At 39.7% G+C, this 17,793-nt stretch overlaps 1 protein-coding gene across 1 annotated transcript in view; it reads left to right on the plus strand.

Annotated features, from left to right (window-relative positions):
• The window catches only part of Gmnc (geminin coiled-coil domain containing), a 57,290-nt gene extending 40,000 nt beyond the window's left edge, over nucleotides 1-17,290 (plus strand). The window contains exons 6-11 of the mRNA XM_052158151.1: nucleotides 8,880-9,075; nucleotides 9,263-9,431; nucleotides 11,519-11,693; nucleotides 13,366-13,454; nucleotides 14,292-14,408; nucleotides 16,667-17,290. Of these exons, the coding sequence (XP_052014111.1) occupies nucleotides 8,880-9,075; nucleotides 9,263-9,431; nucleotides 11,519-11,693; nucleotides 13,366-13,454; nucleotides 14,292-14,408; nucleotides 16,667-17,290 (1,370 nt within the window). The remainder of the gene's footprint in view (nucleotides 1-8,879; nucleotides 9,076-9,262; nucleotides 9,432-11,518; nucleotides 11,694-13,365; nucleotides 13,455-14,291; nucleotides 14,409-16,666) is intronic.
• The last annotated feature ends 503 nt before the right edge of the window (nucleotides 17,291-17,793 follow it).

A 17,793-nucleotide genomic window follows, 5' to 3' on the forward strand; every position in this document is an offset into this window, starting at 1 on the left:
TTTCCATTTTCAGTATTTTATTTACTTACATTCCAGTCATTGACCCCACTCTTGGTCCCCCCTGACACAATTCCTCATCCCATTCCTGTTCCCCCTTGCCTCCAAGGGGTTGCTCTCTCTAACCCCCCACAGGTCTCCCCCTTCCCTGGGGCCTCAAGTCTCATGAAGATTAAGTGTATCCTCTCCCACTAAGGCCAGACCAGGCAGTTCTCTGCTATACTTGTGCCAGAGGCCTTGGACTGGCCCCTATATGTTCCTGGTTGGTGGGAGCCACCTGGGGCCTGGATAATTTGAGGCCTTCCTATCCTGACCTTCCTATGGGTCGCTCTCCCTTCTGCTTCTTCTATCCTTTCCCTAATTCTAATATGGGGTCCCCCGACTTCATTGGGATTGGGTGTTAAGTATCTGCTTCTGTCTCAGTCAGCTGCTGGTACAGCCTCTCAGGGGCTAGTCATGCCAGGTTGTGCCTACCTGTGTCTGTTCTCTCTCTCTTTCTCTCTCTATCTCTCTCTCTCTTACACACACACACACACACACTCCTTTCCTCCCTCTTTCTTTCCTTCCTTCCTACCTACCTATTTGAAACAGACCTCAAACTCACTCCAGAGCTAAGGATGACTTTAAATTCCTGAACCTCTTGTCGTACTCCCTGGCTATTGGGATTTTTTATAGACACAAAGGCATAGGAGAAATCTGAACATATCCATTAAGAGAGGAAGTAGTGAATGCAATATGTAATATCTCTCCAATGTAACCGTTTGGAAATTTATTTGGGGTACAACAAATCTGAAAGAATGCATTAAAATTGCTTCAGTTTACTTGATTTCTGCAAGATATTACTGAAAAAATGTATAAATAAATATTTATAATACCCTCATTTTTTTTGTAAAGTACTGTTAAGATAGTCTTATATTTTGCATGTGCATTTACTATAGACACATTTACTTGTGGACATTAAATTATATGGACATGCATAAATTACCTTGGCCACTGTGGGTCAGGGCACAAGGCTAGCTCTGAAATGACAGGAAGAGTGTGCTGAGGGTTAATTATAGGCTGTAGGCTAGATTGGAGGCTGTCAATCAGAGCAACTATCCCAGGTAGCCTCTGCATGCCTTTGGATTCCTATCTTAAGAGGTAAGTTTAATATTTTTGCATACTGGCAGCCACTTGTTTTCCTTTGTGCATGTTAATGCCCACTGTATATTTTTGTCATAATTATAGAATTCCTTTATTTTCTTAGACATGTTAATTTATTAATTGTTTCACCTTTAAGAATATGGTGCTTTCTATATTATTGATATGGTACCAAAAGAAACAGTATGCGAATTCCTACTGTAGTTTAATTCAGAATATTTGATAAATGTTTCTCATGATGCTAAGAATTATCAAAGAATGATACTAGAATCACATTTTAAAGCTCTAAATGACTGCAAAATAAAGAATAAAATGTTGCCAGGCTTCAGATTTAAAATGGGCATTCACTAAAGACTGCAGAATTATTGCAGTTTCTGTGCATTGTTTCCCAGAATTGATGAACAACAAGATTGGTCAGGATCTTGCAATAAACACAGTTAAGATATTACTAAATTAACACCTTTATGGTTATGAAAACATATTTACACACATTTTAACATAATGAAAACAGTTTTGTTTCCCAGGAGCAGCAATCCACACTGTAGACAGTCTAATTTATTGAAACTATTCTTATTATTCCAGCTTTTTAAATGTTATAAGGGGCAAGCAATCTGGGAAAATAGACTATCAAATACAGCAAGCTCGGGTAGAGCAAGAGACTACCTCCATACAGGAGAGTGAGACATGAAGCTACCCAATGTCACACTTGTGCAAATACACCATGCACCTAAAATGCAAAAGGATGATGTGTGCTCTTTATATTGTTATGTGAGCAAAGTCATAAACTAGTTGTGAGCAAGAATTTCTATTGGTTGGTTTCTTTTGCCTTTCCATCTGGAAGAGGGGGCATAGCTCTTGAAACTTATTATATGTACCCCAATGTCAAATGAACAATTTTTTTTCTCCTAGCGATTTGATTTCTGAGGAAACACTCGATTGCTTCCTTCCATACAGCAGTTCTCACAACACTTGCTGAAACACCACCTGTATATCCAATATAGATGCAGAAATACAAGTTGCCTTTCATATCTTTTAAGTGGTTGCTGTTGCAGTTCAAGGGAAAAGGAGTGTTGTGAATTAACAGGTATAAAATGTATGTGTATAGGCCAACTGGGCTTCTGAGCATGCATGTCAGAAGAAGGCAAATATATTCACATTTCCCCATATAATGTGGGGCCAACAAGACACTCCTAGGGAAAAGGCTTCTCTCTAAGTACTCCCCAGGGGTAGAGATGCATTGGTACACAAACACTGATGTTAGTAAAGGGAAGAAATATTGCTTTCATTTTTCCAGAATCACCAATCAAACATGTCTAGACTGATTATTGTCTTTTACTGAGAATCTGGTACTGCAGAATACGTGCTCATGCCTAACATCTGAATGTTTTTATCTCTAAGTATTTTGAGGCTTGAGCTTTACTGATTGCTCGAGGACAGGAATAAACAAATACAAATACATAAACATATGTATACATAGATGTATATTCATGAGTACTAAAGAATGCAAAGATTGAAAGTTTTCACATGATACAATTTTTTTAAAGACTTATTAATTTATTTCATGTATATTAGCACACCATTGCTCTATTGAGAGACGGGCATCAGATCTCATTATAGATGGTTATAAGCCACCATGTGGTTGCTGGGAATTGAACTCAGGACCTATGAAAGAGCAGTTGGTGCTCTTAACCATTGAGCAATCTCTCTAGCCCACACATGATACAATATTTTATGAAGAAAATATCATTTTAAGTCCTAGAAAATGCTCTCTATGTCTCAGTTTATTTTTTAAGATAGTTTCTCCCTATAAACCTGTCTGTTCTTGAATCTCTCTGTAGATCAGGCTGGCCTCCAACTCAGAGATCCACCTTCCTATGCCTCCCCAGTGCTGAGGTCAAAGGTGTGTGCCACACCCCATTACCTTGCTCTGATTGCTCTCTTACCCAAGTACAAAGCCTTTGAAATGTGTGTATCTGTCAAAAGAACTACTGAGGGGAATAAACATAAACACATACACAAACAGAAGAACACACACAAGCACACACACACAAGTACACAGACAAATAAACACATGCAAGCAAAACAAGAGGGAAGGAAGGAGAAATGGATGAAAGGAAGGAGGGAGGGAGGGAGAGAGAGAGGGAGAGAGAGAGATCCTGCTGTGTTCTCATTTGCCATTTGCATTCACAGAGTATTTGGATGCATCCTTAGTTGATGGTGGGTTGGTATTCTTACTAAAGTGTTTTCCAGAGTAGAGTAATGTTACTTTCACTGCAATAAACACTAGGTATATTCTCTTAGACTGTTTTAAAATATGTAAATGCTTACATTCATACAAATTGGCATTACATTTTATTTTCTCAAAAAGTAAATGTGGAAAATAAAATTTGACTAGAAACTGAAATTTGATTGACTTAAATTTTCTTTGATGTGATTGTAACTAAGTTGAATTAGTGTGTTATTAAGAAATAAGGGGATTCTTTTCAGTTTTTGTATACATTTTGTGATGCAATTAACATTTGTTTTAGTTTCTCAGGTAAGGCTGGAATCAAATGAGTCCAGTTGTGCTGATAGAAATAGGCTTTCTGGTTTCTATATTTTCAATAAATGTAAATGTTATAGTCACAGCCAATTCACCTTCCAAGCTGTTAATGTTGCTCTGGCTTTCTGTCATCTAGCCTGCCAAGCATCCCTGACAGGAAGTCTTGAACAATGTGGGCACTGGAATCTAGTTGGTAAAATATTGATTTTCATGAGGCAGAATTTTATATTATGTCAAAGTTAGATGAGCATATCCCTAACACACATTAATCATCATAACTATTTTAATCATTTTTCAGTGCACTGAGGTAAAGTGTGCAGAATAACGCTGTATTGATTTATTGACTTGCTTGTGTATTTTGTTACTGCTGCTGGCTATTGATTCTGGGCCCTCACAATATAGTCAAGCACTGAATCACAGAGCTTCCCTCAGCCCTGAGAACTCTTTGCTGGGTTTAAAATGCTTCCTCTCCAATGTTTGTGTTAATGTGAGGTAAATTTCAATTTTGTTTTTATGTTCTTTCATAGTACTATTGACATTTTCTTATTTCACTTTAGATACATAGCTTTTCTTGGAGCGGAGCTTCCCACCAGTGTTCACATAATAAGTGGCAGAGAGCTAAGGTATTGATTGCCCCAGTTCCCAGGTGGGACCTGAGGGAAGGAGGAACTCCCTTATCTATCGACAGCAAGGTGAAGCTGCTTCAGTCTGCCTAGATTCAAATCCTATGCTGAAATGTTAAATTATGGCCAACGCCAGAGAGCAGGGCTCCCAGGAACAGAAAAGCTTTCCTGAATAATGAATACAGGCCTGTGTCCATTTGAAAACAATCTCACATATGCACACTATATAGATGATATTGGAAAGAAATGCTCTTATAATGATAAACTTCTGATTTTTCAAAATGGCGGCGCTATGTCATTTGCCTTAACAAAATACATCAAGTATAACTAAATTATCAGCAATAATTTATGAGTAAATACACAATGGTAGATAAAAAGCTATTAAAGAAATTCTGGCTGACATAAACACACACACACACACACACACACACACACACACACACTTATTCTTTTTTATTTTGTCACATTTCACTCCTGATCTCATGCAAGGCACTTCTCTTTTCTACCTAATAACCACTACACTCTTCTCAATTGTGATATTTCTGTTCTCAGAATTAAATGCTGGCTATTCTCATACATCCTGTTTCTGTACAATTTTTATCATTTTAAAATGTATACTATATATCATAACCATGAGAAATCTCCAATGACATCCAAGTGGCAAGCAATAGGTAGGTCTCTGTCCATCATAAAATACTGATCCCCACATATTTCTTTTCATGAGTAAAGTTAAACTGTATCTCATAAGCTGAATGTGTAGCACACCTCTCCAGATACACTAAAGAATAGCAAATGCTAAGTCTTAAAATACAACACTGTTGCACTGAAATTTTTCTACATGTAACACTCTACCTGTAGGAGAAAGGAGAAACATGATCCTTTTGTTACTTGGAGACTCAGCTGTCTATACTATGGGAGGGAGCTGTGTTTACAAAGAAAAATGATTCTTCTCTATTATATATGCTAGCTACTGAATCCACTAATGGGCAAATGGAAGAAAGCATTCTCCAGGGGTGAAAGAAAAGCCCTTTCCATATGCCCATCTATTTATATCTTCGCCCCACCTCTGATCACACTACCTTCCGCTGTCTGTAGACTTGGTTCTTGTGTAGGTCAAATTACCTCCCATTTTGTTATATTTTTACCCTGATTCAACAACTGAACTGTTATTAGCCTCCTCTTCAACACCACCTCTTCTAACACAATACAAAGGCAGCTTTTAACTGATCTCATTGCTTACATAAGAGAAGAATTTGCATGGGTTGCATCACAAAGAACCCTGAGCCTTTATATCGTGCACATAGATATGCATAGCAAAGGACTTCACGTTATTGTTTACTTTATCCAGTATTTGTTTTTGTGGTTGCTGTTTTTTTTTTATTAACATTTTTTTTATTATTTGATATAATTTATTTACATTTCCAATGATTTCCCCTTTTCTAGCCCCCCACTCCCCGAAAGTCCCGCAGGCCCCCTTCTCTTCCCCTGTCCTCCCACCCACCCCCTCCCACTTCCCTGTTCTGGTTTTGCTGAATACTGTTTCACTGAGTCTTTCCAGAACCAGGGGCCACTCCTCCTTTCTTCTTGTACCTCATTTGATGTGTGGATTATGTTTTGGGTATTCCAGTTGTTTTTAATAATAAAAGGAATCAAGCTCCTGCTTCAGCAATAAATCTTAGGACAATAACAGCTATAGCCAGAGGTCGAGGGTTTAAAGTGCTGCCACTGTAGGTTTTCCAGTTTTCTTTTTGTTGTTGGTTTTTAATTTTTGATTTTTGGTTTTCAGATTTTGGTTTCAGTTTTGGTTTGTTTTACTTTGGGAGTTCTTTTTTCCCCCCTTTGGTTTTTTGAGATGGGGTTTCTCTGTATGACAGGCCTGTTATCCTGAATTTAGTTTGTTGACCACACTGGCCTCGAATTCAGAAACCTACCTACTTCTACCTCCCAAGTGCTAGAGTTAAGTGTGTGGACCACCATGCCCATCTCCACTGTGTTATAATTTCAGCAAGAACATATGATCTGACTTGCACTCAATCGTGAATAGCTTTCCAGTGTTCTGTGATTCCAAATCACCACGTATTCATCGATGTCTATGGTGCTAAAGTAGTTGATGTGCAAAGCATGTATTGCTAAAGATGCACTAAAGAATTTTAAAACTTAAATCTAGCCCTCAAAATAATACCCATTTTGCAAATCAATATGTCCTTTAGAAAATTTAACTGGCCTAGCCGAGCAATAGACTTTTATGCATCATCAAAGTAGGAACTCCCCCTATGAGTAATAGTAAAAATGTTATTCATATTTAATCAGCAAATAGGGAAATTATTGACCATTAGCAGATACAATTCATATTTGAACTCTCTTGTAAGAATTTTGCTTCTAATTCATCAAATGGGTTACCAGTATTTAGAGACTTTGATATAGCCACCCACATGGTTCATCTCAAAAAATACCAGGAATAGGAGGTCACATGTATTTTAATGCAAAGCTGATAGCCCTTTATTTCTTTTTATCATGCTTTATCTGCTCATTTACCTGCTTTGTGTCATTGCAAAGGCTTACACTTCTCAACTGTGACAGTTTCCCAAGGCAAGTCTACTCAGCCCTCCTGTCTTTGCCTCTGTAGCTCATCACATAACTAACTTGGTTTTGTTAAAGAGCTTAGGTATTTACAGGACTAATGCATGAACAGCCCTTTGACTTGAACAAGACCATTTATTCACAAGATTTAAATAAACTTTTGGCTTTGTCCTTTATACTGCCTAAGCAGAGTGGGAACCCTTTTCCCTTAGAATACACTGGAATGGGTTGGCATTGAGTGATCCAGTTCCCTTCCTGACTCCCAAACAGATGACTCTTCAGTCTGTCCTCCTATGACCTTTTGTTTCTGTGAGTGGCACCCCAGGTCCCTGGTGTGTCTTCCTTCTGGTAATACTACCAGACATAAGGCCTCCTATGAGGAACACATTTAAACTTTGTTCTTGAAGTAAATTTTATTTAAATGTATTAACACTGGCACCAGAACTTCAACCTATGAATCTGAAAGAAATGCAAATCAGTATTGTAACTGTGGCAGTTACACACACACACACACACACACCTACCTATGTGTAGAAGTGAGAGCATTGAGTGCAATGTTCTTATGATAGGTACAATGAAGCTGGATTGACTTAGTCTGAAGTCCAAAACCCAAGTGTGACACTCACTTACTGTGCTGACAAGTGTTCATTTTCTTATTCCCGGGCTTTCCTTTCACTCTGAGAGAATAGTGGAACATGGCTTCTCTTTAGCCATTTTATTTATTTATTTATTTATTTATTTATTTATTTATTTATTTATATTGAATATCATCTTCATTTACATTGCCAATAGTAAAACATTTCCCGATATCCCCCCTCCCCTAAGACCTCCCAACCCCTCCCCTTCCTCCTCCCCCCTGCCTCCACGTGTATATGCTCCTTCACCCAACACACTGCCACCTCCCCCCCTCAGTTTCCCTTTGTTGGGGCCTCTATTGAGCCTTTACCTGACCAAGGACCATTCCTCCCACTGATGTCCAACAAGGCCTTCCTCTGGCACATTTTTGACTGGAACCATGTGTGCCCCTTGGTTGATGGTTCAGTCCCTGGATCAATTCCAAATTGTACAAAATAGCAGGCTTCCTCATATTGCCATGCATATACTTCATGTACCTTGGTTATATTTACACACATTACCCTCTATAGTCCCTTGTACCCGCTGGTCCTTTTCCTCTTCTCAAGTAGTTAAATAGTACCCTTTCTATTTTGTAAACACACACACACACACACACACACACGTACATACATGCACTTTAGAGATTCTTCATATAAAAGAATATATAAGCTATTTGTTCTCCTGGGTCTGTCTTATTTCACTTAGCATTATGACATCCAAGACTACGATTATTTTTTCTACAAAGGACGTAATGTCATTCTTTAAAGCTGAATAAAACTCCCTGGTTTATACATTTTCCCATGTTTATCTGTTGGTGGGCACTCTCACTCCTTGTATACTGTGATTTGAGCGGTCATAGACAGGGTTGTGCAGGTTTCTCTGGCAAGCTTAGAGTCTTCTGGTGGTAGGGGAGTGTTCCCAGGCTTGCTGGAACTGGATCCCATCCATCTACTGCTTTATATCCTCTAATGGTCAGCACAAGTAAGAGCTGGCTCCTGGGGTTTGTTGAAAGGAGGAATTGCTTCTCTGTAACTCCTAGTTGAATATTATAGAGATACCTGTGAGAAATAAAATATCCTATGAAGTATTGACAGACGTTATTTTTTTAATCTTAATTTCTCATTTTATGTAATTGTGATTTGCATCTTCCCAACTCAAATAGATCCCTAAATATGAACATTAATTCATTGTTTGAACAAATTTTATTGTGTGCAGGCAATTGTCCACGGTACATGTCTTGGAAAAGGTACACTCTAGATTTTATACATTTTCTCCTCACATCTAAACCGTGCAAGAACTGTGTTCTTGCACCAAATAAGGAAAAAATAAAATCAAGTCACCGTTATTATTAAGGTAACATCACTTGTTATCCTGTGCCCAAGGAATGTATAGAGTGCCACTCACACCAGGGTCCCTTGAATGGGCTTCTTTAGCGCTGCGCAGAGACCAAGGTTTGGCCTTCAGATGCCTCCGGGGGCTGGCTGGCCGCCCTGCGCAGCCCCGCCCTGCCGGCTGCTGGGCGCGTGGCACTAAGCGAGCAGGGCAGCCAAGTCCCCATCGCCGGCTGCCCAGCACCAGGTAGACTCTGTAGAATCAGCTCGCACAGGCAGCGTCTTGGACCAGGCGCGGCTTTGGATCCTGCCTCCGCACCCGCAAGGCGACGCGCGGGGTCACACATCTCAGTGATGGTGTCTCCGAAGTGGCTTAGGCAGGGCGGCTCCCTAGACACGCACGTCACCTGTTTGACAGCCTCCTACTAAATCAGAGAGCAGCACGAGCCAGCCAGGAGCCTCGCGGCGCCGCCAGTCACTAGCAGCTCCAGCGGATTAGAACTCGCCTCCGTGCTCCTCCCTGCAGTCCCATTTAAAGTTAAGTCTGGCTTTAAGAAAAAGCTGAGTGGGCCTAGGTTCTGCAGCGCTTTCTTCTGCAAGATGGTAAGTGAGGAGCTGGCCTTAACTGGTCTGCTGCCAGGACCCGGGGTCCCAGGAAGAAAATAAACTGCATTTAAAATATACTCCTTGGGAGATGCCTTTGTACTTAAAAACCGAGTCTGCTGCCCCGTACCCCCTTTTACTCTCTGTTCCATTTCTGAGCACAATCGGCTCCCCACCCCTTTCCCCCCACCCTGCACAGGCTTTCTTTCCTACCACCTGTTCCTCCAGACGATGCACATATTTGCAAACACTTAGATTTAAACTACTTAGGAATGTTTGGGGTTTGTTTTCCTCTCTGGTATCAATTGCATAATAGCTTAGCTCTGATTCCAATAATAACCTCCGAAAAGAGTCTACAAACATACTTTTAGAAAAAAAAGAAAAAAGAAAGAAAGAAAGAAAATAGCACTTGATAAACTTTTGGCTGAATTTCTTTAGGTTGTCCAAGCTGTACTCCAAACGTTCACTCCCTGGGAGCAGGGCCCAAGTGTTAGTCTAGTGACTCAATGATAATAAATCTATTCTTTTATTCCTATTTTCTTCCTCCCCCTTCTCTTCCTCCTTTTCTTCCTACCCCTTCTTCTCCCTGCTTTCTGTCTTCTCTTCTGGTTTCTTTATTTACGTTATGTCCAAGAAAGTCTTCAAGGCAGCAACAAACTCACAGTGTTTAAAGAGTTTGTTCAAACCTGAACTCCATGGCCACAGATGTCTTTTATCTGATTAAACATTGACACATAATTAAGAATGGGCTGTTGGACAACTTAAGCTAGCAGGCAGCCTACCTGGCCCGCACTGACATTTGGAAAGACCATATCTGAGGACTGAGGCATGAGTGGGGCGGGGCAGGAAGGTGTTCACTGAATCAGAACAGAGTGGAGACAGCATGCCAGATAGCTGCTGGTGGCAAGAGAACTTATAAAGGGTACTCAGCTTTAGTGATGAAGGGAACTAGAGCCCACTGACTTTATTCTCAGCCTTTGACTGTTTACTTAGGTGATGTTAGGCTCCAGTGACTGGAGCTAGGGGAAAAATATATGTAATCGCCTCTGTATACATATATACCTATATGTGCATATCCATTCATGTATATATCATCCAACCATAATGCAGAGGTTTGGACTGTTGCTAGATATTGTAATGCTAAACTCTGTACCAAAAGGTCTAACCCTATGAGTAAATTACAAGCTTTTGTTGTGCAAACGGTGTCCTTAATTTAAAACCATTGGCTAAATAAAATCGGCTACTGCCAGTTCCTGGAGGGTTTTAAGCTACCTGGTCAGGACTGGAATGGCTAGTTGAGGAGAGAGAAGAGCTGAGGAGAAGAAGGGAAAAAGAACGAGAGGAGAGGGGGAAGCCACGGTGAAGGGAAATGAATCATGAGCATGTGGAGAAACAGCCTGGACTTAGACTGATCTAAACTACACTCCTCCTGAGGTAGCCAGGTCAGCAGTTAGAAGAGTAGATTAGGAGTTTACCCCCCCCCCACACACACACACAGTAATTGTCAAAGCCAAATAAAATAACATAGTCTGAGTCTCATTCATTTGTAAGCTTGTGGGGATAAGCTTGAATGAGTTTTCCTACAGTATAAGGCACACACATGATTCAGATTCCCAGTTTAGAAGGTTTGTTGATAAGATGCCATGTGGAACTGTTCACTTAACACATTGTAGCCTGTGATCTTTATCTCCCAAGGCTATTAGAAACATAGTCAAGATGTCTCCTCCAGAGTGACAGATAGTTCTTATATTTTTGAATCATGAAACTAAATTCTTTTTATTTAATATCTGGGTAGCTTATAGTTGGCCTGGGAACTACAGTATGAAATATTCTTCTCATATTTACTAACCTGGTCCATCCAACACTAGTTATTTTGTGAAAAGACCTTAGGAAGAACTGGGTAACTCAAAAAGTCTACTCCTTTTTAGCAATTGTAATTACACCTTTCAAATATGTATATGGACCTGTAGTTATCACCTTGTTTATTTGCTTCACTGCATATAATTTCTCTATGTTTCTCCTACTCTCTCCCTTTTTCACCTGCTGCCATGCCTTCTCCCACACCCCCACCATACTGAATTTCACAGAACACCATTCTGCCTTGCCAAGATCAGTATTTTGTAGGAGGCCAGAGTTATAATTGCCCGTATTCCACTACGACGTCAGAATCTGGTGTTGACGTTTCCAAGGAGACTTGGGTCTCTTTCTGGACTGCAGGTCTCCTGGACAACACTGAGCTCCAACAAGCACCACAAGTGCTGGGTAAGTTCTACTCCTCTGCTTCCCTGGGAGAATGGGCCTTTTCACAGCCTCCATGACAGGGCCAAACCTCTATAGAAATAGAGATATTGTAGATAATTCAAGTAAGCCCCCAAACTCCTACATTTTGTAGGATAAGTCTGGTTGTTCTGTATTCATCAGCTAGTAAAAATGAAACCCTTCCTCTTGTGTGTTAGATAACATGTTATTTTCTACATTGTGAAATTCTTAGAGATTTCCAATTCATGGAGTAACTTTGGGTCTTTAACAAAGTTTCACCAACAGCACATTTTTGGAGTCAAGGTATCAGGCAGAGCATTTATTTTGTAATTTGGTTAGATATTTTGTGACCTTGAGAGAAAATCAAGAATGAACAACAATGTTTATTTCATAATACAAATTCTGAGAACAGTATTACATATACAGGAACAACCATTCCTCTTTCTTATATATACTTCAACTTTAGAAAGATACCTAATGTCGATGGAAATTATACAGAGAACATTGGACTGGAGCTCACGCATACTAAAACAGATTCTACATTAGTGTGTAGTTTCTGTAAAACTCTCAGGCACTGCGAAATCAAAGACCCGTGCATTCATTCTGCCCCAAGGTATTTGGAGACTGGAGTATTTATAAGAGGCTGAAGCAAAACCAACACATATGCTGTGGAGGAAGTTGTTCAGTCTTGTCCTTTGATTATAAGCAAAAGCCTAAGTAGAGCATCTCAGCATGTGAACCCAAGCTTTATTTCGATTTTCTTGCCCATCATTGTGATTTAATACTAAATGTTTAAACAACAACATTTTAAGTCCAGCCCAGAGCAAGACTAAGAGTGAGCCAGAGTTTTGAGTTGCATTAAGTCATAAAAAACTTAAACCTTTTCGATAAAAAACATTAAAATATACAGATATTAACACTTAAAATAGATCATGTATGATATGGTAGTAAAATCTCTGTGAAATTCTTCAGAGAAACAGGAAGGATGTCATTGGGGTCATTGGTAACAAGAGCTGGAGATTTGTCTCAGCCATGGAGGGGCTCTCCAGCATGTACAAGGTCCTGGTTTTAATTTCCATCACTAATAAATAAACAAATACTGGGAAATGTTATCATACCGTGGCATAAAATTCTTAACAAATTCTGCCCTTTCAGATTTTATAAGTAAGCAGAGTGAGGGGGAATGACAGTTTCACAATATAGGATTTGATCATGGAGCCTAAGATAGCACTATCAAATGCTAAAAATCAGAAAATATAAATGCTGGGAAGGGGTAGTAGAAGTATTGAGCCTCCTGGAAGGCAGAGTCAGTAAATATTCTTATGAGGTACTGATATGGAAGAGATAGATAGCCTCTATCTATTCTCTTAGCCAGCAAGAATGTACAGGTACTGATATGGACAAGATAGATAGCCTCTATTCTCTTAGCTAGCAAGAAATGTACATATCCATTCCAGGAGTCGCTCAACTCTCCTTAGAAGGCATCTCTGTAGCCACTTTTGTAGGCAGTGCATAAATATTTCCTCACCTCCTTCTTCTGAAATCCTTTAAAAAATTTGTTTTCCTGTGTGAAAGAGAAGTAATTAAGTCTATTACACATTCAAAGCCATTTGTTGAGTTTTTAAATCACACAGTTCTAAATATGCTCATTCATTTGTTCCGTGTTTTCACATAGACTCACCCTCTGAGTTAAGTTTCCCTGTTCTGGACGCATGTTCATGGGAAGAAGCTCAGCTCTCATCTCAGCTCTACAGAAATAAACAGGTACGGATATATATGGAGGATACTGAGACCATCTGATTCCATAAAGTCCATTCTTTCCTGAGTCTCCCCTTTTTTCATATTGATTTTTAGTTTTATATTGTTTGTCTTTTTAAAATCACAGTGGCTCAGTACTGTGTGTCCAAAGAGATAACAGTTAGATGAACAAAGTCACAGAAACAGTGGCTCCAAGAAAACCCATGATTGACCTCTCGATTCACCAGCTATTTTCATTATATTTCTGGAATGTTTCTGCAGCCCTACTCTGGGCTGCTGCCAAGAGAAATGAAGGAATACAGTGATGTTTTCAACAATAAACATAGCTCATCTTTGAGAGGAGGGATGATGATAAACTTTTTCCAAAGATCACTCCTTCTCCAGGTTTTGTTTGTGGCTCCTCCTGGGGAGCAATCTTATTTATTAGACACACAGGCAGACCAGTCTGACCACAGCAGAAGCAAGGTCACATCTCTTGTTTTTATTTTCATAAAGGTGTAAGGAAGGAGTCCAGTCAAACCTTCTACCTATCCTTGCTATGTTTAAACGGTTCCGTGTGGCTCACTTTCCTCCATACCCACCTGATTCCCTGTGGTTACAGTTTTGAGAGTCATCTGATCTCTTTAAATACTTTGCAATGAATGGAATATGTGGTGCACAAAACTGAACAATCAGGTGGTAGGGAGTGTGGATTTAATTTAGGACTCGGAGGACTAAGGCTCTTTGAAACTATGTTCATAAAACAAACAAGAATACTCAAGTTTAAGAAGGTTGGGGAGCAGGACATTATTATTAGGTTACAAAACCAATACAGCACCCTTCACCTTTGTGTGCTTCCTGCAGCTCCAGGATACTCTACTGCAGAAGGAGGAAGAACTTGCTAGGCTACATGAAGAGAATAATCACCTCAGACAATACCTGAATTCCACTTTGGTTAAACGTCTGGAAGAGAAGGCCAAGGTATGTAATTATCTGTTTTCTGAGTTCAAGGCAGTGAGTTAACAGAGGAAATGACTACCTAGCATCCCATGATGAAGTATATGAAGTTTACTTGAACAAGATGTCTTCATGGGACTTAATAGGATCATTATCCTTCACAATATAGATAGCTTCAACAGGATTTCTATATACCATTTCCCAGAAGTTTCTAGTTTCAGATTTTACCTAGCTGTCATTTAGGAAGTTGTTTAAAGACAACAGTTCATCAGAGGAATTGATGACTATGGTGCTCATAAAATGTGAAGTATTGGAGAAGAAATCAAATGGAAAAAGTATCAGTAGTTCTAAGTATGTATTAGATGTTAGCTATAGTTTTTCCTTAGGCCTGTCTTAGGGTTTTATGACTATGAAGAGATACCGTGACCATGGCAACTATTATAAGGAAAAACTGGTTTACAGTTTAGAGAATTAATCTATTGTCATCATGACAGGGAGTATTGAAGCACATAGGCAGACTTGGTGCTGGAGAGGTAGCTGAGAATTCTACATCTGCATTTCAAGGCAGCAGGAAGAGATTGCCATAATAGGCCCTGCTCTAGTATCTGAGACCTCAAAGTCCACCCCTACAATGACACACTTCCTCCAACAAGGCTATTCCTACTTCCTAATTATACCACTTCCGATAGGCCAACCATTCAAATTCATGAGTCCATTCCTACTCAAACCCCAACAAGGCCTTTGTTATCTCAATTTGTAAATGGATGGGCTAAGAACCCAGATGGAATTCTCTCTGGGTTTTGTAGAGACTGATAAGTAAGTAAAGCATGTTTATGCATCCTTGAAGAAATAAATTTGGATCCTGATGATTTCCCCTTAAAAGCGAACAGTATGCATCTGCAATCCCAGTAGATTACAGGGAAACTGAGTAGATTCCTGCATCCCACTGGCCAGTTAGACTAGAAAGATCTGTAAGGGACTCTGCCTGAAAATAAAAAGTAAAAAGTGATAAAAACACCCAACTCAACCTCTGGCCTAAACACACACACACACACACACACACACACACACACACACACACACACACACACACGCACCTGCGTGCTCGCCCTGCCTACCCTCCCAGACTCTCCACTGGTGATTAGGGATATGCAAACATTCTTTCTTCCCATTTTTCTTGCACTTCTAAGTGAACTACTTTAAATCAAGGATAAATAGCTCACCTGTAAACTTTTTGTTTTTCCTTTCATTTCACATTTCAGTTTGCATTTGCCCTCACTCCCATTACTGTGTCTATCATCAGATTAATCTTATTTATAGACAAACTATGCCATTAATCTAAATTTGATTTAGATTGCCACCCATTTTTTTCATTTCAAAGGGCCACTAAATTTGATTCCTTTGCAATCTAGTTAGCATTGGCTAAAACATATTTTTTTTACAGTAGCTACTATGAATTCCTAACATCGGTTATCAATCCCTAAAAAGTATTTTATAAAACCATTTAAGTGATATTATTTTTAATTCTCTCGATATCAGGTTTCTAAATTTAGAATAATGTAACACATCACAAAGGAGTGTCTTGAAAGTTAATATAGTAAAAGTAAGAGGTGGTTTGTAGTATTTATATTAGAGGTTCTGCTTAGACTCAGATGAATGAGATTTAAATCTAGACTAAGGAGTACTTTTATCACTCTTATGACTGTGTCTTACTTTATGACTTTAATAGCATCTGTATCCAATGAGAAAAAAAATCATGCAATCAATGGTTTATAAATGATGGTCCTATTTTATTTACTTATAAATAAGTGACACCTATGATTGACATCTGCTTTTCCTTCTCTTAGTTGAAACCTTACAGATGTCATCTGCTTCCTTCAACTTTTAAAAACTGAGTAAGGAAAGTGAGTTAAAGTAACTGTTAGCATTCTGTCTGAACTCCACCCCACGATTACCTGGCAACAGCCAGGTGTGCTCCTCCCCACAATTACTTGGCAACTGGTTCATTATAAAAGGGGTTGCCTTCTCCTTCCTCCTCTTGCTCTTGCCTCTTGCTCTTGCCTCTTGCCCTCTCGTGGAGCCAGGTAATTGTGGGGTGGAATTTAGACAGAATGCTAACAGTAAAAACTTATTAAGAATATTTATGCAACAACCAATAGCTAATTTATTAGTTTTACTTGTGTGAGAACACACAAGACATTTACCCTTTTTTTTTTCCCTAAGCAATTGGGCTATCAGTCAATAGCTGAAGAAAGTATAGTTTTCATATATTGCTTTTCCAGAAATTGCTGTCATCAGATGAGTTTTCCAAAGTGTTTGGGAAACTCAGAAAAGAGAAGAGGAAACCCAAAGAACACAGACACCCCCCTGCTGAGATTCCCCAGTCCAAAACTGCCAAGAGAAACCTCTCCACGGAGTTTTCTAACTGTAAAGAACAACCTGGGCCCCATGTGGACCCATGGGTTCTTCAAACACTTGGGTTGAAAGACCTCAACACCATTGATGACACTCTACCAGCTAACTACAGTGCCGCCGCCGCTGACTCTCATCCCAGAGCAGTTCCCAGTATTTCCTCCCAGTTTGTACATGATGCAGCTGGCTATTCAAATGTCCCCAGAGATCTACACCTTGACTATGTAGGTCAGGGAACTCATGCCTCGAATACCACCACCATTCACCAGGAAGATTGTCATAGTTTTTCTAGGTTTTCTAATACTCCAGTGAGGGTGCAGACTCTTCCTTACCACACTGCAGATGTGTCACCCAACAAAACAGAGGTGGCCTTTTCCACATCTTTGAGCCCTCACTGTAATGTGAAAACTCATTCCTTCCACCAAGGACAAGCCTTTGTGCGTCGAGATGAGGAGGGAGGTTGGAAGTTTACCTGGGTCCCTAAGCAGACCTAGTGACTCCCTTCTATCACAGAGTACTGCCAGGACTTCTGTCTACAAGGACCTCTTGTGTATGGACTTGACCACCAAAAACACAGCAGGTCTCGCCTGCCTCTTGCCACTGCCAGTGTTCCTTAGGTTACTTACACAAACTTGTAGGGAATAGTTGTCAATAAACGACATTGACAGGGATCTGCTGTTCCTTTACTCATATTTGACCGGTTTACAAGGTCATACTTGCAGTTGGCTTTCTCTCATTGTCTGAGGCCTGGAAGTATATTTTCTAACTACCTGTATAGTTTTTCAAGACAAACTGCCATTTTCCAATTATTGCCAGTTTAACATCATATCACTTTACATCAAATTGTCTAAACATGGCTTTTATTCCTCCTCTGCTTGTTTTTCTTTTTTCTTTTTTCCTGAAGACAGCCTGTAGAACAAGTCCCAATTCTATTTCACATGCTTGCTACTGGATATTCACACATGGGGGTTCTGCCCTTTGGCACTACAGAAAACAC

Source organism: Apodemus sylvaticus, chromosome 15 (genome assembly GCF_947179515.1).
Source record: "Apodemus sylvaticus chromosome 15, mApoSyl1.1, whole genome shotgun sequence".
Classification (NCBI taxonomy): domain Eukaryota; kingdom Metazoa; phylum Chordata; class Mammalia; order Rodentia; family Muridae; genus Apodemus; species Apodemus sylvaticus.